At 50.6% G+C, this 24,465-nt stretch overlaps 1 protein-coding gene across 7 annotated transcripts in view; it reads right to left on the bottom strand.

Annotated features, from left to right (window-relative positions):
• Positions 1 to 24,465, bottom strand: part of WDR25 (WD repeat domain 25) — a 140,141-nt gene that overhangs the window by 21,877 nt on the left and 93,799 nt on the right. For all 7 annotated transcript variants that reach the window (XM_078447827.2, XM_078447826.2, XM_081795994.1 and 4 more), the window contains one exon: positions 20,059 to 20,189. In XM_078447827.2, the coding sequence (XP_078303953.1) occupies positions 20,059 to 20,189 (131 nt within the window). The remainder of the gene's footprint in view (positions 1 to 20,058; positions 20,190 to 24,465) is intronic.

Here is a 24,465-nt window from a genome sequence, read left to right as displayed (position 1 = left end):
CTGAGTTTAGGAGTAAAGCTTTCCTTAGAGAAGCAGTCCAGTATTTTTCAACGTCTAATGAATGCATACATCAACGCAATGACCGTTAGTAACCACTAGGACCATCAGGTAAAAGCTAACGGGACTTACTAATGGAGGCACCAGGCCCACAACACCTGAGCCCCCTGACTAATCACAGCGTCCCTAAAAGTGGTTCAACCGGACATAAGTACCTCCTGATGGAAGTAGGCACCACTACCTACGAACTGTTCTTGCCAAAAAAAATTTAACCTGGATCTGATCAAATTTTTTTTTAAGATTTGTTTTAATGTTTATTTACTTTTGAGAGACAGACAGAGACAGAGTGCAAGCAGAGGAGGGACAGAGAGCGAGGGAGACACAGAATCCGAAGCGGGCTCCAGGCTCCGAGCTGTCAGCACAGAGCCCCACTCGGGGCTCGAACTCACGGACCGCAAGATCATGACCTGAGCCGGAGTTGGATGCTTAACTGACTGAGCCATCCAAGTGCCCCTGATCAAATATGCCTGAAAAAAAGGAAAACATCCCTGAATGTTATCAAGTCTCTGTCTAGAGCCTTGCTTAAAAAAAAAAAAAAAAAAAAGCAAGCCCTAGACCAGCACCATCTAATAGACCTGGGAGTTTGTTAGAAATGTCTCTTCTGTGGCCCTACTCCAGCCCCACTGAGTCAGACTAAAAGCAGAGCAGAAGCACCGCGATTACCCTGTGTACATCACCATGCAAGTTGCACCGCTGCAACCGTAACCATCAGTTTGTGAGACATACAGGGAACAGAGGAATGTGATAAATGACACCACAGGGGATGCAATAAGGAAAAGGGACGACCAACCAACTTCCTCCCCTGTAAATAAGCTACAAGGAAAACAGAAAAGGAAACTCCTACATTAAACAAGACTTGAGAGCTTTAGCAACCAAACGTTCAGATCCTGATTTAAACAATGCAACTGTGTCAACATGTTTACAATTATGAGGCAATCAGGGAAATCTGAATATGGATTGGATATTTGCCTATATTAAGGGATTACTGCTAAATTGTTAGAGGGGACAATGCTATTATAATACTTTTTTTGAAGCCTTTACCTCTTAAACAAAAGTATGCACAAATGAAATGATAGCTTTTCTGGGATATGCTTCAAAATTACCCAGCAGTAAGGGCTGGAGGGAAGAGACTGCTGGGAAAATGGGTATGATTATAGATTAAAGCTTGGCTGTAAATGTATAATTATTGAAACAGGGTGCTTGTTGCATGGAGATTCATCAAGAGTCTCTCCACTTTGGTATATATTTAAATGTTTCAGTAATACGAGGTCCTTTTACAGTGCTCTGTGGGGAGGAGAGAGCTCCACTAAAAGTAGCTCTTATTAGAGCCAGCCAGGCCTGAACTACGCAGAGTGGGGACCTGCTGAAACCAAGCAGTAGGTATGGAACAGACACAATTAAAGTTGAATTACGGCTACAGCAATACACATCTGTCCTGTTCTGTCCAGAACCCTGTCCCACGCTGCTAACAGGACCCCAGTGGTCTTCAGAGGCTCAGGCTGAGTTGTCTAGGCTGGAGGCAACGCGTTGGGTAATGAGACTCTGGAGCTTGGCAATTCTCCTACCTAGGTGCCAGTGGTTTCTATAGAAACCACCAGAGAATGATATTTCAGAGAGCACAAAGCGTCTCCACTGGCCTCCACAGGCTTTGTTCACACTTACCCATCAGCATCTGAGATCCGGCCTATCAAAGCAGGCCTCATGGCTCACTTTTAAAATAGGTACAGCTCATTATGAAGCACCTGCTCTCAAATGTTTCCAAGGAAACAGAGGCCCCAAGATGCCCCTCTCTAAATTCATTAGCATTTAACACGCCTTAATGAGGCTTAAAGATGGTGTGCTTTAATAAGCATGCACTGAGGGAGGGCACCTTTCCCTGTTACACTTAGGGATGACTCATGAGCTGGCTCAAGCTCCCAGAGGGCCAGCCTAGGCTCCAAGCCTTCCTGGAAGGCAGCATCGGAGGACTAGGCATCTGCATGGCTGGGAAGGGCTCCCTGTCTCTAGCGCCTCCCTTGGGGTGTTCAGGTCTGGGCCACGACTTGAAAATGGCCAGGATTAGGGCACCTGGGTAGCTCAGTCGGTTGAGTGTCTGACTTTGGCTCAGGTCGTGATCTCGCGGTTCGTGAGTTCCGGCCCCACGTCGGGCTCTGTGCTGACAGCTCGGAGCCTGGAGCCCGCTTCCGATTCTGTCTCCCTCTCTCTGCCCCTCCCCACTCATGCTCTCTCTCTGTCTCTCTCTGTCTCTCTCAAAAATAAATAATAAAACATTTAAAAAGAAGAGAAGAGAAGAGAAGAGAAGAGAAGAGAAGAGAAGAGAAGAGAAGAGAAGAGACAAGAGAAAAAAGGAAATGGCCAGGATGAAAGCCCTGCATTGACAGGCTAACCTTGTTTCCTACCCCTCCACTGCCATGCGCTCTCTCTCTCTCTCTCTCTCTCTCTCATACTCTCTCATTCACACACCTTCAGCCACACCGACTCCTTACCATTCGCTCATCTGTCAAGCCCTTTCATGCCTTTGCGTATTCTTTACGCCTAAAATGCCCTACATTGATTTTACCGTCTAGAAACCTCCTATGTATCCTTTATTTTTTAATTTTTTTTAACGTTTATTTATTTTTGAGACAGAGAGAGACAGAGCATGAATGGGGGAGGGTCAGAGAGAGAGAGAAGCACAGAATCCGAAGGAGGCTCCAGGCTCCGAGCTGTCAGCACAGAGCCCGACACGGGGCTTGAACTCACAGACTGCGAGATCATGACCCGAGCCGAAGTCGGCTGCTTAACCGAATGAGCCACCCAGGCGCCCCTCCTATGTATCCTTTAAAACCTTCTGCCAACCAAGCCTCCCAAGGAGATGCATGAGCTCCTTCTGGGGGCCTTTCATCACCCCTGCACGGCAGCCCTCATCACACCACATCCTAAGTGCCCAGGAGTGTCTGTCTCCTCCTCAGGGCTCAGGGCAGGGATAAGCCTCATCTCCTGAATCCCATGGCCCCTTGCCACCCAGCAGGTATTCAGTAGGTGTCCGAAGCATCCCCTGAACTCAATCTAAACCAAGCAGCTTGAGGACACTGACGGGAGTCAGCAGGTGAGGAGCAGTGAGTTGTCTCCAGGCCGCTGGCACCACCCCCCCCCCCCGACCCCAAGAGAGGGAGCCGACACTCACCACATGGGGCCTCAGCCGAGCCTTTCCCAGGTAAAGCCTGGCTAGGGGGCAGGGTGGGGAGGGGGGCTCCATACAGACCGCATCACAAAGCTCAGCCCCTTCCTGACTGATGGGGAAACTGAGGCCCAGATCATGACAGCACCACATGCAGGGGACTCACAAGGGCCATCAGGCCTTTTCCCCAAAGTAGTGGGTAAAGGGTGGAGGGGAGGTCTGTGAGACCAACCCTCAGAAAACTCAGAGAGGAGGAAGGCACCATCTGTTCAAAGCTGTGCGGGAGGGCGAGGGCGAGGACCAGCGCGGCAAGGGGGGCCTCTCCCTGAAACTCCTAGAACTACCTGGAGGTCCTGCCTGAGGCACCTTACTGGGTCCAAGCTGAGGCAGAACACATACCCACGGGCAGCCTTCCTAGGTGTGACCCCACAGCGCAGCCCGAATCGTTGAGCAGGTTAGGGGGAGGCAGCTCCTGGGCCTCAGGCCTGGGGGGAGGGTGCTCTGAAGGGGACACCTGGAGAGAAGCAGCCACTGTGTCTTCCTCTCCAGGAACCCCACCGATCACCCCTGGACAGGTCCTCCGTCTCTGGGGGTGTCTGCTGGCCAGGTTTTTGGGGAATCACAGGCAGCCCCTGGGACAGCTGCTAGGGCGCCCGGGGCTGGGGCTCCCACCACGGCAACTCCCAAGGTCCTGCTTTCAGTCCTTCCCCCACGCTCTTGAGCACCCGTACTCATGAGGCAATAATTAATTCATTTCTCTCTTTTAAAAATTAATCAAAGACGAAGGGGAATGTATATCTGAGGAGTCTCCGATCAGCCTGAGAGGGCCCGTGTTCCCACACTGGGCTAGAACATCCTCGGCCAAAAGCACAGCCACGCCACGCTGCGGTCACGCGCCCTGCCGGGCTAGGGCAGGGGCGGCCCCCACTCGGCCTTCAGCACCGCCGAACACAGCTCGTGAACGCCAGTTCTCACCGCCTCGTGGGGGGCACAGCCCTGTGCTGGTCATCATCTGACCATTAAGTGAACACATACTGTGCGCCATGCAGCTTACCAGGTGCTTGACACGTGACCTCACTTCGTCCTCACGACAAGGGGTTTGGGATTAGCGGCCCTGACGGGCCGACAAAGACACCCAGGCTCAGAGAAGTAAAGCGGCCTCCTCGTGATCACACAGCTGAGTGGGGGCAGGGCCAGCACGACACCCCATCTGCCGGCCACACGGGGGCCTGGCCCCTCCCTATCGCACAACCACAGGCTGCCCCGCCGGAGGCAGAGAGTAGCTGCTCAATTAGTGTTTGCTGAATCCGAAACGGATCTGAACATACCCACAGAGAAGCCGTCACATTGGAGACCGAAATTTTAAATTACGGATACAGAACACTCGGGAAAGGAAGAAAAGCAGAAAGAGACAATTACATATGTATCCACGTTGCTGATCCTCTCAAGTGAAAAATTGGTTTTCCTCACTGTACAATGGAGCCACGAATTAAATCGGGTTCTAACGATGCAGCTACCACCAAGGGTAGCCCAGCCCTGCAGAGTCTGGGCCCCTGGGCCCATGGCCTGTGAGCACCTCCTCCAGACATCCCCAACACTCAAGAAGCAAGGGAGGGTGGTGCGTGGGTGGCTCGGTCAGTTAAGCCTCCAGCTTTGGCTCAGGTCACGATCTCGTGGTTCACGAGTTTGAGCCCCGTGCTGGGCTCTGCACTGACAGCTCGGAGCCTGGAGCCTGCTTCAGATTCCGTGTCTCCCTTTCTTTCTGCCCCTCCCCTGCTTGCTTGCTCTCTCGCTCTCGCTCTCTCTCAAAAATAAATATTTAGGAAAAAAAAAAAGGCAAGAAGGGGCAGTGCAGAGAGGCTCAGGCCTACTCTGGACAAGTGATGGACGGTGTGGAGATCCCCTGCCTAGCCTCTAACACCAGATCATGCCCTGGCGACCCTAACCAGGGGACTGAGGGAAGGGGGTCTACATCTCTGACGAGGCATGGGAACCAACAGAGGCCACTTCGCAGCACACTGGCCTGGGGCTGGGTTACAGAGAATGCCCCGTGCCCAACACACCTCCATCTGACCATCACCTCTCCCCCTGCTTCTCACCCTCCAAGGCCAGGATGGTCCTCACCCAGACAGGCCTCTGGAAGGAGTAGAAGAGATGAGCTGGCCTTCCTCCCAGGCAGCCAGTCCCTGGCACGAGAGGAGGAGGAGGGGAAGGGCAGGGTCTCCTCTTGGGCGCAGGCAGGCCTGGGAACACACAGAACCAGAGCAGGGTAGACAGGAGAGTGAGCAAGCCACCCGCTCTCTGCTGGCACCTTCTGGGTCCCCACACCCATGAGCATACTTGGAGACCAGCAGGAGCTGACCCATCTGATCAGGACCCTCAGTGAACACAGAAGTGGTGAGGGGGAAGCCCAGAGCCGTGGCATCTGCCCAGAGGACGGCAGATGAGTCTCAGGGATCCTCTGGGCGGAGCCAGGGCCTGGGCAGCACTAGGGGGAGGGGGAAGGGGAGAGCACCGGGCCCAGAGCCAGAGCCCAGGACCTGCCACTGGGGTACTCTGGGCAGGCCACTACTTGCCCTTAGCTCTCACCTAGGGACAGGCATCCCTGCTGCCTGCCTGTGTTGTTAACAGGGCCACACACTCTGCTTCACCCAACTGTGCAAAGTCCTGTGGCCCACAAACCAAATAGCTGCATTTAGTGGGAGTGGATGAGAGAGCCCTGTACTGACAGCTATCTGACACCTAGGGCCCAGCAATCTCTTCCTATAAGGAAAGCCACCTTCTCTGAGAAGCCCCTCCTGGTCTGCCCTCAGAACCACCCACCTGCCCCCCAGTGGGGACCCCATTTCCCAGTGACAGTAGTCCATGAGAACGTAGGCCCTTGGTTTGAGGCCTGAGGCTCGGGTGACTGGCTGGTCTCAAGGGCTGAGGAGGGCAAACCAGAGCACAATGGACTCTGCCCCCTGAGACCAGGTCCACAGCCCAGACAGGGGCCCCAGAAAGGAGCAGGCCTCACTGTCCTGGCCCTCGAGCCCACTTCCTTCTGTCTCATGAGGTAGCAGCCCCTCCTCTAGCAGGCCCTGCTCCCTCAGCCATCCCACTTTCTCCCTCCAACCCTCTGCGTCGGCTCATTGGCTCTGCCCCAGGATGCAGGTAAGTATGCCTAAGCCTCACTGATGCTAAAAACAGGCAAACTAAGGCACCAACCCCGTTGTTCAGGGTGAGCAGGTAATCCTCCCTGGAAGGGAGTGGGCAGTGGTACCCAGGACCTAAAACCATGCATACCCCTTGATCAATTCCGCATCTAGGGACTTACACACAGAGATGCCTTAGGGTTGTAATAAAGGAAACACTGGAAATATGATAAATACCCAATTACGGAAGATTGGTTAAATACATTATAGTATACCGGCTAATTATTAAAAATTATAGCATCCAAAAACTTTTCAACAATGCAGAAAACGCTAATGATATCATATTAGGTTGGGAGAAAATTACATAAAAATGTAAATACACGCATAAAAAGACTGGAAGGAGACCAGCTGTCAGTGGTGGCTGCGGCCGAGTTGGAATCGAGTGAGCTACCTTCCCTGTTAACAGTTTTCCATTTTCCAAGGAGGCTACAAAGAGCACGTCGCTTTTGCAATCGAACAAGCGTCTAGAGAATGAGGCCCCCTCCCGCTCTTGAGCGGGGGGTGCACTTGTGTCTCCAGGTCACACAGACCCTCCAGCAGCTGGGACGGCCCCTCCCCCGCCTCTCGAAGCTCAGGACGCAGCTCTCTGCCCGACGTCTCTGCCTGACTGCTCCTTCACAGATTCCTCTCCTCCTTCTTCTTTGGAAATAATTTACCTACTTTTTTTATTAAGAGTTAAGACCAACCCATAGCAAACAAGTCATACGGTCTGGGAAGGCGTGAAGTCCTCCTCCCCCACCACCACTCCCACGCCAGTGCTGGGAGCCGGGGGCTGCGGGGAGGGCTTGGGGCAGGCCCGGTGCTGGGACCAAGGCTACTGGGGGAGACGGGCCGGGCTGTGCAGAGCCACCGGCACCTGGGCGGGAGGCTTGGGCCTGCCCTGTAGGGTCAGCAAGAGCTCCAAGTAGAAGGAGAACGTGCCCGGATCTGTGTTTCCAGAAGATGCCACCTGCTGCAGGGTAGAAGACAGAAGAGGGGGGCAGTGAGTGGCACTGGTGGCACCAGGAGACAGGGTGAGGAGCAGTCCTGGGGCGAGGCCGTGGGGATGGAGAGGGAGCGGATTTCGTCAGGCTGGGCAGCAGAGGGGAAGGGGCAGGGCCACCCCTGGCCCATGGGGCACCCTGGTGCGTATTAGAAAAAGACACCCCTTGGGTGGGACCACCCCACGCCCAGGGCGTGGCTTGGCCAGCAGAGCGTAGGCTGGATTCCAGCCCCAGCGCCCCCTCAGCCAGGAGGCCGTGCACAGTGAACAACGTGCACAACTTCACATGTTGGCCCCAGAAGAGGAAAGCGCAGGGTATCGAGGTGGTGGGGGGAGGGCAATCCTAAAGCTGCCACTGAGGTTTCTGGCTTGGTCTAGAAACCTGGGCGGATTGCGGGGCCGACAGCTGGGCGCGAGGTGTTTCCTGTAGCTTCTCCGAGTCCTGTAAACTAAGAAGTCCTAGGCGTGGCAGGTACTCAGCTAACGTTCAATGAATAAATGAATGAGGTGAGACAGATAATCAGACCTTTTAAAGAGAAGGTTTAAATCAAAGACTATAATTAAACACTGGGAAATTTGTTTGATGTAACAAGGGCACACAGAGGGTGAGACGAGACGTCCACCCTTCATTTCCTCTCTGAACACAACATAATGAGTGGACCACTTGGCACAGCCTAATCACGGGACGCACGGCGGCCTCCTCTCAGCACATCCTACCTCCCTTCTCAGCCTGCGCGCCAGACCCGCTAACAAGCACCGGGCGGTCTTCCTTCAGGGTAGTCAGGCGTGGCTGCGGCTGCCAGGACGGTCTGTCCACCGACAGGGCACAGAGGAGACCCGTGTGCTTAAAACAGCATGGCCATCGACACCACCTCGTACCCTCCGACCTATTTGTCAGAGCATTGATTTGGGTCATAAAAAAACCTTCCTAGAGTCATAAAATCCCTGCGGAGTTCAGCCGCAGATTCACAGTAACTTACTCAAGAAATCCTGCCTGAGCCACTGGCCCTGTGCCAACTCACAGGAGGTCTGGGGGTGCCACGCTGGACAAGACCGTCATGTCCCCCAGCTCTCACGTGGCTCACGTCCCAGTCGGGGGAAGACAGCGAGGGAGGGAGGGGCCGTCCAATCCACTGGGGTTCGGGAGAAGCTCCTGGAGAGGAAGCACTGTGGTGGTTGCAGGACAGGCGGCACCCAGCCAGTGAAAGAGGGGAAAGGCCAAGAGAAAAATACGCTCAAAATCTATGCGGGGGCCACGAGGGAGAGTAAGCCCACTCTCCAGTGTGTTTCCCCACTGATTACAACTACAACTCCGCACAAAATGCAAAAAGCAACTCCCTGAAGACAAAGTAAACAAAAGCAGACACTGGGAGAGGGGTAAGAACATGAAGTGACGGGCACAGAGGCAAACTGCCATTTTCTGTCTCTTTTTCTTATTTTCTCTAACAGCTCTGACCTGAGAGCAGGCCCCCGGTGGAGCCCTGCTGGCAGCTTCAAAACACGAAAAAGAAAAAAAAAAATGATAGAACCAAAAGGAGAAATACACGAGTCCACAGTACGGTTAGGGACTTCAGCGCTCCTCTGTCAATAATTGAAACAACAAAGAGACAGAAACCCAGCAAGGATAGAAGAAGTTGTCGAACAACACCATCAACTAACTTGACCAAACTGTCATTTACAGAACACTCCACCTGGTAACAGCAAAATACACATTCTTCCTGGGCAGGCGCTGAACAAAACAGACCATATCCTGGGCCATAAAACTAACCTTAACAAATTTAAAAGGACTGAATTCAGGGGCGCCTGTGCAGCTCAGTAGGTTAAGCGTCCGACTTCAGCTCAGGTCATGATCTCATGGTTCGTGGGTTACAGGCCCACGTCAGGCACTGTGCTGACAGCGTGGAGCCTGCTTGGAACGCTCTCTCCCTCTCCCTCTCTCTGCCCCTTTCTCTCCCCACTTTCTCTCCCTCTCCCAAAGTAAATAAAAAGTTTAAAAATACACAAATAAAAGGACTGAATTCATACCAAGTATGTTTTCTGACTATAACACAATTAAACTAAAAATTCATACTAGAAACAGATCTGGAAAATCTGTGCATGTTCAGAAACTAAACAATATACTTGTAAATATCGCACAGGTCAAAGAGGAAGTAAAAATAAAATTAGAAAATATGTTGAATTGAATGAAAATTAAATACCACATATCAAAATTTGTGGGATGCATGCTTAGAGGGAAACGTACAGCATGAAAATGCTTATATTAAGAAAAATTTCCTATCAATCATCTAACTTCCCACCTTAGGAAATTAGAGAAAGAGCATATTAAACCCAAAGCAAGCAGAAGACAATAAAAATAAAAGCAGAAACGAATTAAGCTGAAAACAGAAAAAACACAGAAAATCAATTATTTTGGGGCACCTGGGTGGCTCAGTTGGTCAAGTGTCTGACTCTTGATTTCGGCTCAGGTCATGATCTCATGGTTTGTGGGTTCGAGCCCCATGTTGGGCTCTGCACCGACAGCATGCAACCTGCTTAGGATTCTCTCTCTCTCTCTCTCTCTCTCTCTCTCTCTCTCTCCCCCTCTCTCCTCTCTCTGCCCCTCCCCCCCAAAAATAAACAAAAAAAAAAAAATCAATGTTTTGTTGAAATGATCGATGAATCTTTAGTCACACTGACTAAGAAAAAAAGAAACACAAGAAAACATAAAGACCAATATCAGGAATGAAAGTAGAAGACAGAATCTAATAATAAAAGACAGAACCTGAAAGGTAATAAAGGTGCAACCATTCTGGAAACCATCTAGCAGCTTCCTGCATGGTTCCCTGTAAGGCTACCCTGTGACTCAGCCATCTCAGTCCTAGGTAGGACCCAAGAGAAACGAAAACAGACCTTCACACAAAAACTTGTAAATGGACGTTCGTAACGGTATTCGTGGTGGCCAAAAGACAGCGACAACACAAATGTCCACCATCTTGCGAACAGACAAACAAAACACGGCGATCCATACAATGGGAACAGTATCCAGCCATAAAGGCGGAACGAAGCCCCGACTCGTGCTACCACATGGTTGGCCCCTGAGAACATGATGCTAAATGAGAGAAGCCGGCCACAAAAGGCCATACAGTGTGCGGTTCTGTTTACATAAAATTCCCGGGATGGGCAAATCCACACGGAAAGCAAGAGCTGGACAGGGAGGACACAGGGGGGTGAGCGGTGACCTCTAAAAGCACAGCGTTTCTTTCTGAGGTGATGAAAGCATTCTAATCTGACTGTGGGTGGTGGTTGTAGAATTCCATGAATATACTAAAAACTAATGAACCGTATACTTTACGTGAGTGGGTTGTATGGTGTGTGAACTAGACCTCAATAAAGCTGTTGCCCCCAAAATGTAATAAGTATTTAAAGTATATTAAGACAGAAATAATTAGAGCATCAAACCCGTGATTTTTTTGGATACTCTTAAATTTTTTTTTTTTTTCAACGTTTTTTATTTTATTTTTGGGACAGAGAGAGACAGAGCATGAACGGGGGAGGGACAGAGAGAGAGGGAGACACAGAATCGGAAACAGGCTCCAGGCTCCGAGCCATCAGCCCAGAGCCCGACGCGGGGCTCGAACTCACGGACCGTGAGATCGTGACCTGGCTGAAGTCGGACGCTTAACCGACTGAGCCACCCAGGCGCCCCATTGGATACTCTTAGTTATGTATGGCAAGCTAAAATATGTTTTCAAGTAAAAAAATGTGAACCAATTTCAATAAAAGTATTCAAATTTTTAAAGCCTCGACAAGAGGTGTTCTGTGTAACACAGATTATGTTAGTGGCAAAATGCATTATAAAGGACTCATAAATTAGAATTACATAAACGTTACATTTACACAATCAGTACAGGTTCAGAATCTGCTTTATATTTTCTGATACACCCTACTGCATTTTGAAGGGCAGAAGTCACCAAGGGGGAGTCAGAAGTCTCAGGACCCCCCTCTGGAGTACTGCGGGTCTCCTGGGGTCACACATCGCTCCAGCTGGCAGTTCACACGTGGGGTTTGAAAGAGGAGTCCAACCGTCCGCCCCCAGAAAGTGGTGTGGAGGGAAGCAAAAGAGAAGGGGCAGGCTGGGCAGCAGGTCTCTGGCATTCCGAATTCTGGGAACCACTTCCTCAGCTCTACGCAAGATTCTGGAGGACCCAGGGGACACACAGGAACCCGCTCCCCCCCAACCCCAGCTGCCTATGGAGGCAGCCAGTGAAGCAGATCGATCCGTCAAACATCCAAGAAACGCGTGTCCTCAGTGGGGGTTCCCACCCGGGCCCGGAGCTCCTGGAGGGCAAGGACTGACTGGATTCTGTCACACCACGTGCCTGGTCTCCTGGGGGCTCATAACATTTTTATGACATCAATAAATGAAATGTGCAATGGTGGGAGGGAGAACTTAAAACAAGCCCTGGGTTCAGGTCCGCGGCCCCACAGCAGCTGCCGGCCCCTGTGCCAAGAGCTACGTCCTTCAGAACAGCTTCCTCGCCTCCACCGTGGGGGCGGAAGGCTGCACTCACAGACGTGCTGGGGCCGTGTGTTCAGGCCTGAGGCTTCAGGGCCCACCACAGCCCTGACGCCAGGCACAGAGCTGCGTGCGGCAGGGCCGAGTGAGCATCCGAACAAAGCGCACGGCACTCACTGACAGAGTGTTTTATTCGTACACAAGACTCGAGTTTCATTCATGCTGTGAACAGGAAGCCCTGCAAGGATGTGGGAGTCAAGCCGCCGAGCTCAAGGCGTTACCCCACTACCGATGGGCTATGCGCTATCGTGTGCTGGACTGAACCTTCCTGAACCCCGGTGCCCTCCCAGTGGGATGCGGGGCAGCTGCCCCGGATTGCTGTGCACCAGGTGAGCTCAGAACAGAGGTCGGCAGCTGGCAGTGCCAACTGCTGGCAGTGGCCTCAGAGCACCCGGGCCCCACCCCCACTCAACAGGCAGGGCCACAGGAGTCCACAAAAGCGGCCGGGAGCCAACCAAAGTCACAAGGAACGCAGTGGCCATGCACCAGGCTCTCCGGGCCCTTCCCCATCCCCTCCCCCCCGCCCCCGCCCGGCCTCTGTTAGTCTCCTACTCTTATCTGCACACAGAGTTTGGTTTGAGGCAAAACTCAGAACTGTAGAAAGTACAAAGCGTCCAAATAAAAAGTCTTTTTAATATAAAGCTGATGAAAGAGACAAATGGAGAGTAATCAAAACCTCATTAGGGCAAATAAGCAACCTGCCTGCAACACCACGGAAACTGATGGCATGGAGTCCTTCAGGCACCTGCCGTACGGGAGTCCACGTTTTGGGACGAAACCCTACAACACCACTCAGGATATTCACCCAGGCGCCCAAAATGTGGCCCCAGGGCTGTGGTTCACAGGGCCCTGGTGCTCGCAGGCGCCCTCAAGGTGCTTCCGGCCAGCCCAGGTCAAGAGCCACCGGCTGCCCTGCCGGCTCATGGCATTCCCACGCAGGGGAAGGATGCCCACGGGTAGGAGCTCAGGTGACCACATTAACCAATGGTGGCTCAGCTTCTGCTCCTCGCATGGGCTCACGACGTGGGGGTTTAAAACCTGCTCTTGGGCAGGGCGGCCAGTCATTGATGCAGCAGCCCCACTAGGGCCTACTGCATGCTTAGCACTTCAGTAGGTGTGGGAGCAGGGCAGCAAATGAGGCGAAACTGCTGTCTGCAGGGTGTTTTCCATTCTGCTGGGAAATCACACACACACACACACACACACACACACACACACACACACACACGAGTCAGAGGCTGTGGCAGGAGACCCAGGGGAGAGTCCAAGCAGGCGGGAGGGAGAGCCGGCAGCCTCCCGGACTGCCACCTGCGTGTCAGGACACACACCGGCAGAGGGGCTAGGACAAAGCTCCAGAAAGAGGTCAAGAAACTAACACAAGATCTGGAAATCAAGATGGCCCTTTACAAGCTTTAAAAAAAGAGGAATAAAAAGAAAAACATGAAATATTGATGACTCGTGCCAAACGAACACTAGAGCAAACGTGAGCTGGCCTATCAGAGCCACGTTATCATGAGAATTTATCCCGGGGGGGGGGGGGTGGGGGTGGGGGTCGGTGTTCTGGAGGCCCAAACAGGGGTCTAAATGCATCTGCAACTCTCTTTCTTGGGAGCCACGCAGAGCCCCAGCTCTGCCGACAGAGGGAAGAGGAACCAGGGCCAAAGCCAAGCGCCCAGCTCGGGAGCCATGTGTCCTAGATTTGCCAGAGCTGCTCCAATTTCCAGTGCCCGATCCTGCTCAACCGAGAGGGAATTTGCTGATGCTGAGGTTCCATAATTTAAGCTTGCAAAAAGGGTGATTGACTAAATATGCATTATGATTTTTAAGTCTCTGTAGTTTTTCTTACAAATTTGATTCATGATACAAGGGTGAATTTTATTACCTATGCTAATTTGGCCCAAACTACACAGTCACCTTAAAGTGAACTTTAACTACAAAGTAACTACCTTGAGAATTTCCCACAGTGCTGGTGGGCCCTGGAGAGCTGGGACCACATCTTATATCACTGTGGCTCTATAGCCCCCAGTCCATGCTGTGCTCAGAGCCAGGGAGCTGTGAGGCTAGCTACTGTCATCTACCAAACACCAGGGAGCATAAGAGCTCGGAGCCGGCCAACCGCTGTGTTGTCAGGACCATAACAGTGCACCTCCTCTGATGCGAGATGGCCCAAGCCCTCTGCCTCTGGCTTCACTTCACTTCCTGACTAGTCAGTTGCAGCTGAATTGCAGCTAGGGAGAGATCCCAGGGCAGCCACTGCCCTGCAGCTGGGAGTGAGTGAGTGCTGCTTCAGGACTCCATCATGATCAGAGGGACATGGTTACCCCATGAGCACCTGCCTGATCCCAGGCCCTGTTGAGAGATGCTGAGGCACAGACGTGATTCACCTCGGACCCCCACCGGCAGTGGTAAATAAACACCTGTTTGGCTGAGGGAACTCACAGTCAAGTAAGAAGATAAAGAGCTATCAGTGAAACAGGTCACAGACAGTGCAGGCCAATCAAGAATGAAAGCCACGGGAGCTCAAAGACAGAAGCAAGTAACCTCTACATTCAGAGCCCTTTGGGCCCTGGCTTCTCAAAGTGTGGTCCATGGACCATTTGCCTCTGCATCTCCTGGGAGCTTGTTAAAAATGCAAGATCTTATCGGCAATAGACTGAACGTGTCCCCCCAACTCTATATGCTGAAGCCCTATTCCTCAATATGATGGTATTGGGTGGTGAGGCCTTTGGAAGATGATGAGGTTTAGATAAGGTCGTGAGGGTGCAGCCCCCATGATGGGACTGGTGTCCTTCTAAGGGAATGAAAAGACCGGAGCTCTCTCTCTCTCTCCATCATATAAGGACACAGCAAGAAAGGAGCCCTCTGCAAGCCAGGAGGAGAGCCCTCATCAGAACCTGACCATGCTGGTACCCTGGTCTTGGGCTCCAAGCCTCGGAATTGTGCAAATTAAATGTCTGTTTTTGAAGCCCCTCAGTCTATAGTATTTTGTTCTAGCAGCCCAAACAGATGAGATATCATCCTTACCAAAGACCTGCGGATACAGAATCTGCGTCCTAACAAGAGCCCCAGGTGCTCTCTGGCACACGGGCAGTGTGCAAAGCCCTGCTTTATGGATGACCTTGTCTTGCCCCTTGACCAACAGGGAAACCATGACTGAGAGAGACTGTAGTCTGAGGGGTTTGCCTACGGTCGCCCAGATGAGCAGGTGGTACGGGGAGGCTGAGAGCCCAGGCCTCCTGTAGCTCAGGCCAGTAGTACTAGAAGCTGGGCAGGGCTTCTGGAGAGAGGGACCCTAGAGTGACATGAAGGCCAGCCCACAGGCATCCTGGACTCCAGGCCACACCCATGTTCAAGCACACTGCCGGGAGAAAGAAGTCAGAGAATTTTGCTGGTGGTGTTATGCCAGCTTGAGTACGCACACTCGGTCGACTCACATGGAACACAGCCCGCTGACCTGCTGGAAATGAAGTCAAGAACTTTGCGGTGATGAGAGATGTGCTCCAATCATCAAACCCAAGGAAGAGAGAGACGGGCCAAGAAAAGAAGACAGGGAAGCTAAACAGCCCATTTGCTCTAATGAATTGGGCTGTGGCCCCAAGAAGTCCAGAATCCCAACATTCATCATTTGGCTCAGCCTAAGGGTCATAAAATTGTATGACTGGAAAGTAGCTTAAAAGTTATCTGTTCCAACCACTCCTCAGACTGTGTTCTCTCAGACCGTGGCGAGAAGCTGTCTGGCCCTGCAGTCACGCTCCAGTGGTGGGCTCGCTAGCCCAGCACAGCATGCCTCAGCTCTGTCCTTGGAAACCTACCCCTTACCTTTTAAATGCTGATTCACTTTGATCCAGCGATTTGAGTTCTGGGACCCAAGCTTAAGGAAATAAACCTCGAATATGGAAAACACTAGATGCACAAATGTATGTCTTACAGTGGAATGTGTAATAAAGTAGACCTGGATGGTCTGTTTGGAGATTATCATTAACAGAGAGAAACTGCTCGCACACCTTGACAGAAGAACAGCTCTCTGGAAAAGATATTGTGTGAGCACCGGGTTTCTGCAAGGATGCCCATAATAGAGGGAAGAGCAGAAGCACCCACCTTGTCAGCCAGATCAGGATGGATCTCAACAATCAATAGGGTGACAGATGTCACAGCCAGACCTATCCACAGCAGGGGTTAGCCAGGTCGTAAATATTTTTGGTTTTGCAGCCCATGTGGTCTCTGTTGCAACTACTCAATTCTGCCACTGTAGTGTGAAAGCAGCTGCAGATGATACATAAATGAGAGCATGGCTGTGTTCCAATAAAACTTTACAGAAACAGACAGCAAGCCGGATTTAGCCCTGGGCTGTAGTTTGCTCACCCCGATCTCTACCTTCACATCTATTAATTTTAAATGGCAGGGAAAAAAAAAAAAAAAAAAAGGAACTATCCTCACTATCCAACCTAGGGAAATGGTTTTTTGAAAACGACCCATTGGATCCATATTTACTGAGTGCCTGTTTATGTCAGACTCTGCTCTGAACACCAGGCAGAAGGCAAGAAGCAAGTCAGGTAAGCACCCTGCATCAAAGGGATGTGTTGAAAATTCTACAAGAGTCTGTGATAACAAGGAAAACCCTGACAGTGCTATGTAAAAAAACAAAATATAAAATTGTGTATAAAAATCAGACCAACGTTTTAAGAACACACACACACACACACACACACACACACACAGGGGAAAAGAACAACGGAAGAAAAATACTAAAATGTTACTAATGTTTCCTTCAGCTGGCTATACTACCCCTTCTCTTTATTTCCCTCTACTTTCCAGTTTTTTCACATGATTGCATATTACTTTTACAAGAAAACAGTTCCTCCTGCTGTATTTAAAAGGGGGAGCTGGTCTTGATTGTAAGCTAAGCTCTCTGTCCCTCCTGCCTGCACCTGCAGTTTCCACCACTGTCCCTGAAGGTAATTTAAAACAAAAACAAAACAGCCAAGCTGCTCAGCCCCACATGTTCATCGACACAGGAGCGAGCTGGAGAGTTCAGCACCAGGGACAGCGCCACATACCGCAGGCAGCTCCGAGGGGTGAAAAGGGAGCCACCCCAGGTGGGAGCCACCCCAGGTGGGAGCCAGGAGGGCAAGGAGGCTGTGCCTTTCTTCTCTGGTCCTCCGATTACTCCCACTTGAGACACTCAGGCAACACCTGTCAGAGGAAACGAAACTGAAGCAAGAGAGCTGTCCCTGAGCCTGGCTGATGCAAAATGGAACTAGCCCTGTGACCCAGAGGGAGAGGAGAGGCAGTCGGATTGCTAGTAAAGGGGAAGTAAAAACAAACATTGTGCAGATCCCTTTCCCAACATTATTAGCTTGGGAGACACTCGCAAATATGCCAATACCAGTCACAGCAACATCTGCTTCTAATTGCTTCTCCCCCAGCATTTTCAGAGCCTGTCAGATGGCGTCTGCCCTAGGAGAAAATCCAATATTTTTAACAAACTCTTAAATCAGATGGCGTCCTTGGTGAGTAATCTCTTACGTGTTTGGTCTTTGAGGCTAAAAACAGTAAGCACACCTTTAAGGGACGCGGCCGTCAGCAGGGCTGGGTAATCGAAGGCCCCACTTCAAACAGCATGACTAAGAGTTTCCAACACATGCAGCCCAAATACAAGTGTTCTAGTGGGTTGTTTTTTTTTTTTTTTTTTTTTTTTTAATTCCACTGTGTCCACGTCTTTATGTGAAATTTTTCTCTCTTTTCCAAATATTTTTGTAAAAAGAAGTTTCTTTGTAAAAGAAAAATGTGTGATTTTTTTTTTTTAAAGAGCACATCTCTCTGTGCTTTAATTTTCCCACTTGTGAAGTACTTTAAGCAAGACACCTATGGATAAAACTTCACATTTTCTTCAAAGAAACTGCCTGTGTTCTTAGGTTCACAAAATGCCAGCAGCCCCTTCCAACAGCCTGTTGGGAAAGTGTCTTCCTGCAGTGGCCAACCTGACTTTCAAATCCGGGAAATCCAAGGTGGGGCGGGAGGCAGTCCTGGAGGGAAAGCCTTTAGGTAGAACCTTTTAGCATTGCAGCAGCCTTGAGCCCTTCAGGGTGGGAGCACTGAACCCCTGAATCCTAAATGCAGGAGGGCAAACTGACATTCCATACCTTCTCCTTTCAAAGTTAAGTTTAACATGGGTTTTATTATAAACTACCCTGTAGGACTCAAGTGGCCGCGTGCCTCCTTCAGACCAGAGTAGTGCTTCTCAGACCCTGAAAACAAGTCCGCCTAAAATCACGGCGCACCCCCAGAGGCAATCGGGCCACGGCTCTTCCTCACTACTCTCCCACACACCCATTCTCAGGCCTGGCTTCTCCCTGCTAACCCAAACCAGGACTCACAGCACTGAAAGCCTCTTTGCCTGGGGCCGGTGCCCTTGCCTGGAGCCCACGCCCCACCAGGTCAAGCCAGTCCCTGGTCCCTACACACATTTCACACTTCTACCTTCTATACCTACACATTCTGCATGACTGCCTTCCTCCCTCATTCCTTCACTTGGTCATCCGAGGCTTGCTGAGTGTCTACTGCGTGCCAGGCACTGTTCTAAGGGCTACAAGTCAACAGCAAACAAAACAGACAGAAAATCCCTACCCTGGAGGGGCGCCCGGGTGGCTCAGTCGGTTGGGTGTCTGACTTTGGCTCGGGTCACGGTCTTGTGGTCCGTGAGTTGGAGCCCTGCGTCAGGCTCTGTGCTGACAGCTCAGAGTCTGGAGCCTGCTTCGGATTCTGTGTCTCCCTCTCTCTGCCTCTTTCTCTCTCTCAAAAATAAACATTAAAAAAAAGTTTTTTTAAAGAAAAAAAAAAATCCCTCCCTGGAGAAACTTATGTTCAAGTGAAGGCAGACAGGCAAGCACATAAACATGTAAAATCCACAGTACACCGGGTGATGATACATAGTAGGGAGAACAGTGAGGGGGCAAAGGGGACTAGTGAATGCCAGAGGGTGACCATCACGGTGATCAGAGAAGGCCTCACAGGAGAGGTGGCATTTGAACAGAACCAAGCAGAGAGAGGGAGCCTCTACAGAGAAAACTGGGAGAAGAGCATTCCAGGTGGAAGGAGCAGCAGGTGCAAAGGCCCTGAGGCAGGAACGTGCTAGTGTGCTCTAGGAAAGGCAAGGAGACCAGTGGGGCTGGAGGTGATGAGAAGGGGGAAGGGAAGCTCATGTAGGTATTGAAGGCCACTGTGGGGACACTGGCCTTTACCATGAGTGAGATCAGAGCCTGGAGTGTTCTGACCAGGGGAGAGGCACATCAGACTTACACTGTGACAGACACTCTGGCTGCCATGTTGAGAACAAACTATAAGGAGTGGGGAAAGAGCTACCACATAGGAAACTACTGCAATTATCCCAGTAAGAGCCAACGGCAGCTCAAGCCAGTCACCACAGGATATGCTCGTGACTTGGATGTGGGGGAGACAGGAAGAGCAGAGACAGGCACGGTTCTGACAGTTCCGACCCGAATCCCTGGAAGGGTGGAGCTGCCACTTATTAAGTGGGTGAGGGCAACGGAAGCAGCAGCTTGGTGAGCAGCGGGGTGGAAACTCCTCTGTGGGACTGATCGCCACCAGCCGTTTAGCCCCAGAAGGCACGTGATCTCCAAGAAGCCTTCCTCACATCAAGCAGAAAGCCCTCGCCCTCTGAATGGCTGCTTGTCCCTCCCTTACTCCCCCACCCATCTCTCTCTCTCCCCCTCACACACACACACACGTGCACACATACGCACACACACAGACATACATACAGCAGTGCTCCACACCACTTATCTGCAACCGCACGTCATTCCCTTGAGTAACCCAAAGGCTAATTCCTTTTATATCATCTGGAAGCATCTGCACACAGTAGGTACTCAATAAATGTTTTCAGAGCTGCACCTCTGATGTTTCAATACTCTAACAACTCAAGAACGTTCTTTCGGAACACATACACATCACGCTGAGCACCGATGAAACGTCAGGTGGTAATTACCCCGTCTCCAGGGTCCTGCACCTAGATGCTGGCCCACCCCCGGTCAGTCACACCGCCGCGGCAAGCTCTCCTGTGGAGAGGCCACGGGAGGAAGACGGGCATCACCTTGCCGGTCCTTATATCCCAAGCTTTGACTTCGGGGTTGAAGCCTCCACACACAAAAAGGCTGTGGTCTTTCGGGTGAAATTTCAAAGTAGTGATTCTAAAGTCACTCTGACCGCTGAAGAGCTGGGTTCCTACAACACAAAGAAGAGAAGAGAGCATTAAAAAATACTCGGACCACAAGATAAATATCTTAAAACTAAGATGCCATCTGACATAGAGCTCTGGGCCCAAGGGCCCATGAGACTTTCTAGAAGCACAACAGACGTCATGGCACCTGAATCTCACTCTCTGACCAGCCCCGTCCCTGACTGGCCGAACTGCCCCCCAGGGCTGACCCAACGGCTGGACCCACGAACATCACTTTTCCTGTGTTCCATCGACACTGCCTATCAACTCATTTAAACCACACAACCGCTCAAAACCTGCTCTACGACTGAAGAAAAGCCAAGGCTCAGGGAGCTTAAGTAACATTGTCAAAGCCGAACAGTTAACGGAGAGTATTTACCCAGGACTCTAAAAAAGAAAAAGCAAGATGCTCCAAAGTGATCTTTGTGGGATCAGCCATCTTTCAACCATGACCTTACATTCATGACCACGGATGATTTGCTACAGGGAGTGGCTGGTAATGGTAGCATGATACTCTGGGCAACAAGTGACAGCATGACCCCACAGGGCCTGGGAGCCAGCATGGACAGGCAGTGTGGCCCACTGGGGTCTCACTGATTCTGCAGGACTCAAGACGGTCCTTGTCCTCTGCACATCTGTCATGAAACCGCTGTCGAGCGCTCACGTGCACTGTGAAAACATTTGTGTGTACACACACACACACATATGGTGGGGAAAATGTCGGTTTCGCCACTGTGAGCTTTCAGACGTCAGTGACATAAACAGGCTGAACTCAGGGCGTGTGGGGAGCAGATCTCTGACCCTGAGCCCAGGTCTGTTGGGTTCCAAAAGCCAGCACTCGTTTCTCTATGTTGTGCCACATTATGCCCCAGGGCACTGGCTGTAGTTCTCGTGTGCTCCATTCAACCCCACTGAAAATGCAACCAGAAACCAGACCGGCCTTGGGAACTGTTCTTACCACCGGACACGTCCCCAGGGGCCAGGCCATCTCACGGGCATGGCACCTGCTATGCAACACCCACCAAGAGCGTGAAGGTGGTTTCCCTCAGAGATGTCAGCAATGGCTCCCACTGTCCAGGAGGGACAACCTTGACTGCCCCTGGCCCACAGAAACTCCTCCACTGGACTGAGGCCGTGGGCGGTTAGGGACACATGAAGCTGGTGGCCGTGGAGACCAACGTGATGCCAAGATCTCCAGCATCATTTCCTCTCACGGGAACCCAGAGGCCATGTTTGCTCATCCATTTCAGAAAGCACTTCCAGAAGGCTGCCCTGCTTTGTGTTCAGGACCCCCACACACAGCATTCTACCAGCTCACCAGGTAAGGAAATGAAAGGTCATCGACTGGTAGTCTTGAGTTACAGCAGGAGCCTTTATAAACCCAATTTGCCTAGATCCATGGTCTCTGCACTTGTCTGACAGCAACACCCAACAAGGGACAGCCCTTCAGCATGTATCACGGGGACGCGTGTTTGCTTGTAAGTTACATACCACGCTACCGTGCGAATAAATTGTACGCATTAAGATACCAAAAGTAAACTATTTTAAAGGAGAGACAAGGACACAATAACCAATATTTTAAAATATGAGCACTGGGTGTTGTATGGAAACCAATTTGACAATAAACTGTATTTTAAAAAATAATAAAATATATTTTAATGTGCCATTTTCTAAGAGTATCAACAAACCTCTGTGAAATCATTAAACCAAACGAGTTTTTAGTGAGAGCTACCAAATTGACTCCACTTCCATTTTTTTTCAAAGGCAGGAAAACTGTCTGTGGCTCAATGATTTGAAAGTAGCCCAGTTAGGGCTCCAGTCCGTTCTCTGAGGTCATCAGAGCTAACAAAGACTCTTCCCAGAGATGCACAGACCCGGCTGGAAGATGCTTACCACTGGCAACAAAGGAGACACCGTCCGCTTCTGTCCATCCCTGATACAAAGGATTTTGTGAACATGTTACGAGCGAGGCCCCAGTTCCCCTCAGGTCAGAAAAACGCTCCTGCAACTCATCACAGGGTATTACTGCATTCTCATATTTTTAATAGCCCAATTCAAAATCCATTGACATTGTCATCTCAAGGATTTTGAAGCAGGTTAGAAAAACTGCTCCCAAGTTAAGGGTGCAGATATTAGTGTTTTTAATAGGTGACACATTCACATAGTTTTTGGTTAACAAATTACAAGATGGTGGAAACAAAAACATCTCTTTTCAAAATGTTCTTTCCACAATACAAACTTTTGGGAAAGCTCTTCATTAAAGTGTCACCTTTCCCTTGATGAAGGGTTATGTTGATTTTTTTCCAGTATCTTCCAGGGGCCTACAGTTTGCAGTCACTTGTCATCAGAGAAAACTTTGGAAACACCTGAGGTTTTGTAAATGGAGCCTCTATACTTCTTGAAGTTCAACAAGCCCCTTAACTGTTCCACTCAAACGGGCAGTGCACAAAGTCTTTCATGGTCATCCTGTGTCACTATGATGTGAAGAGGGGCCACTGTGGGTCCTGTCATCCGTAATGGTGAAGGGCCTATAAATAATAGCCTAGCCGTCCAGCCCAAGGGGGCAGTTGAGGCAAATGTGGGTCTCTGCCTGGTGGAATGTCGAAAAGCCATTCAAAACTGGAATCACAAACCGTGCTCTTTGGCAAGACAGACAATGCCTGATACCTGTTCTTGGATCACAAAAGTATTAAGAAGGGATTGATACGGGCAGAGGCTGGGAAGAGATTTACCGACTTGAAGTGGTTTGTTCTAGGGGTAGTAAGATCATTTTTTAAGTTACACCAATATCGTTGTCATAATGTTGTGTGTGTGTGGCTTTTTTTAATAAAGAATCCTTCTAACCAGGCATCAGAGAGATGAGAAGACTTACAGGAGTCTGGGTCCTACGTGTCTCGTTAGGTCAACAGACAAGCAACTGTCTCAAGCAAAAACTCACATCCTGGGGAATTAATCTGAGCGGAAACCCGATATTCCTTGAGCTTCCTCTTCTTTCCTGAAACCCATCAAGCTATAGTTGGTGGTCAGAGACCACCCATGCTATGCCCGATTAGAGATGCCCCTTCCTAGGGAGGATGGAGGTCTCCCCACGGCCGGGACTCGGAATGGCACTTACGGAGACCTGCTGGGACAGGCCTTGGAACTGCAGCTCAGGCCTCAGGGCACTTGCCCCAGCCAGGTAGCCAGGGGACCCATATGGAGGATGAAGAAAGGGAGCACCATCATGTCCCCTCAATGGAAAAGGAGCACACAGATGCCACTGTGGCCCCCACGCTGCTGCAAAGGCCCCGGCCAGAAATCTCCTCCTGGCACAGGCAACAGTACCTACTGTGGCCCTCCTGCTCGTTCAGAGTCACTGCTAGTCCTTAAGCCCAAAAGGAAAAATAAACGGTCTGCCTAGAGAAAAATTTTCCCTGTTTCTTGGACCATGGCATATAACCATATGCTTATTTCAGAAACAGCAGTGAATTAGGCATGTTTTTTCAAAAAGTGCAGTGATACAGTCTTGCCAACAATGAGGAAAAGGTGGGAGGAAAAGCAAAAGCTGAGTTGCTAAAAGATGAGGACTGAGCTTTTTCTGCTAAAAAAAAAAAAAAATGCACGTATTTCTGCATGTTATTCTTCAACCTTCCAAAGAGACTGGGAAGAGCCTTCGAGTCTCGTAAGTACTCTGATGTTCCCGTTACAACACAAGCGATGCTTTCTATCTTTTCTCCTACTTTTTGCTTATGAGACTAGGCCTTTGCTGTATCTGCTAAAAGGGTCCAAAACTAAAAGATTTTAAAATTTTTGATAAGCTTCCAGATAGCTCATGGGAAACACAAAGGGGGAGATTCCACCGGGGAAGGAGGTCTAGCACAAGGCTGTGGCTCAGAAGTCGGGGACCCCAGCCGTCCCTGCCCGGCACCGTGCTCGGCACAGGAGGTGGTGCAGCAGAAGGGCTGAGAGTCACCCAGACCCAGGCCCCACCCCAGGAGAGGGACCTGCCCAAGTCTGTAAACGGCAGGCTGTCCGGGGACCACACGCGACGGACGTGCATCCATAACGCGTACAGTGCTCTGGAGGGCGTGGCAGACACAGCAAACAACAAAAGGGAGCTATGATTGTTGGAAAAAGTTAACCCCCAAATTACTGAATTCATCCTTGGTTAAATTAAAACCTAAAACCAAGGGCTACAAGTTCTTAACAGCAGGAACCTTGAGAGAGGAATGATTTGGAGTTTCTGTCTTGAGGCTATGAGAATACAGTGCCCTGGGCTAGTCTTTACATTTTGTTGAAGAG

Source organism: Panthera onca, chromosome B3 (assembly GCF_046562875.1).
Source record: "Panthera onca isolate mPanOnc1 chromosome B3, mPanOnc1 haplotype 2, whole genome shotgun sequence".
Classification (NCBI taxonomy): domain Eukaryota; kingdom Metazoa; phylum Chordata; class Mammalia; order Carnivora; family Felidae; genus Panthera; species Panthera onca.
Note: the sequence above shows the minus strand (reverse complement) of the source record. Positions and strands in the feature narration are given on the sequence as shown.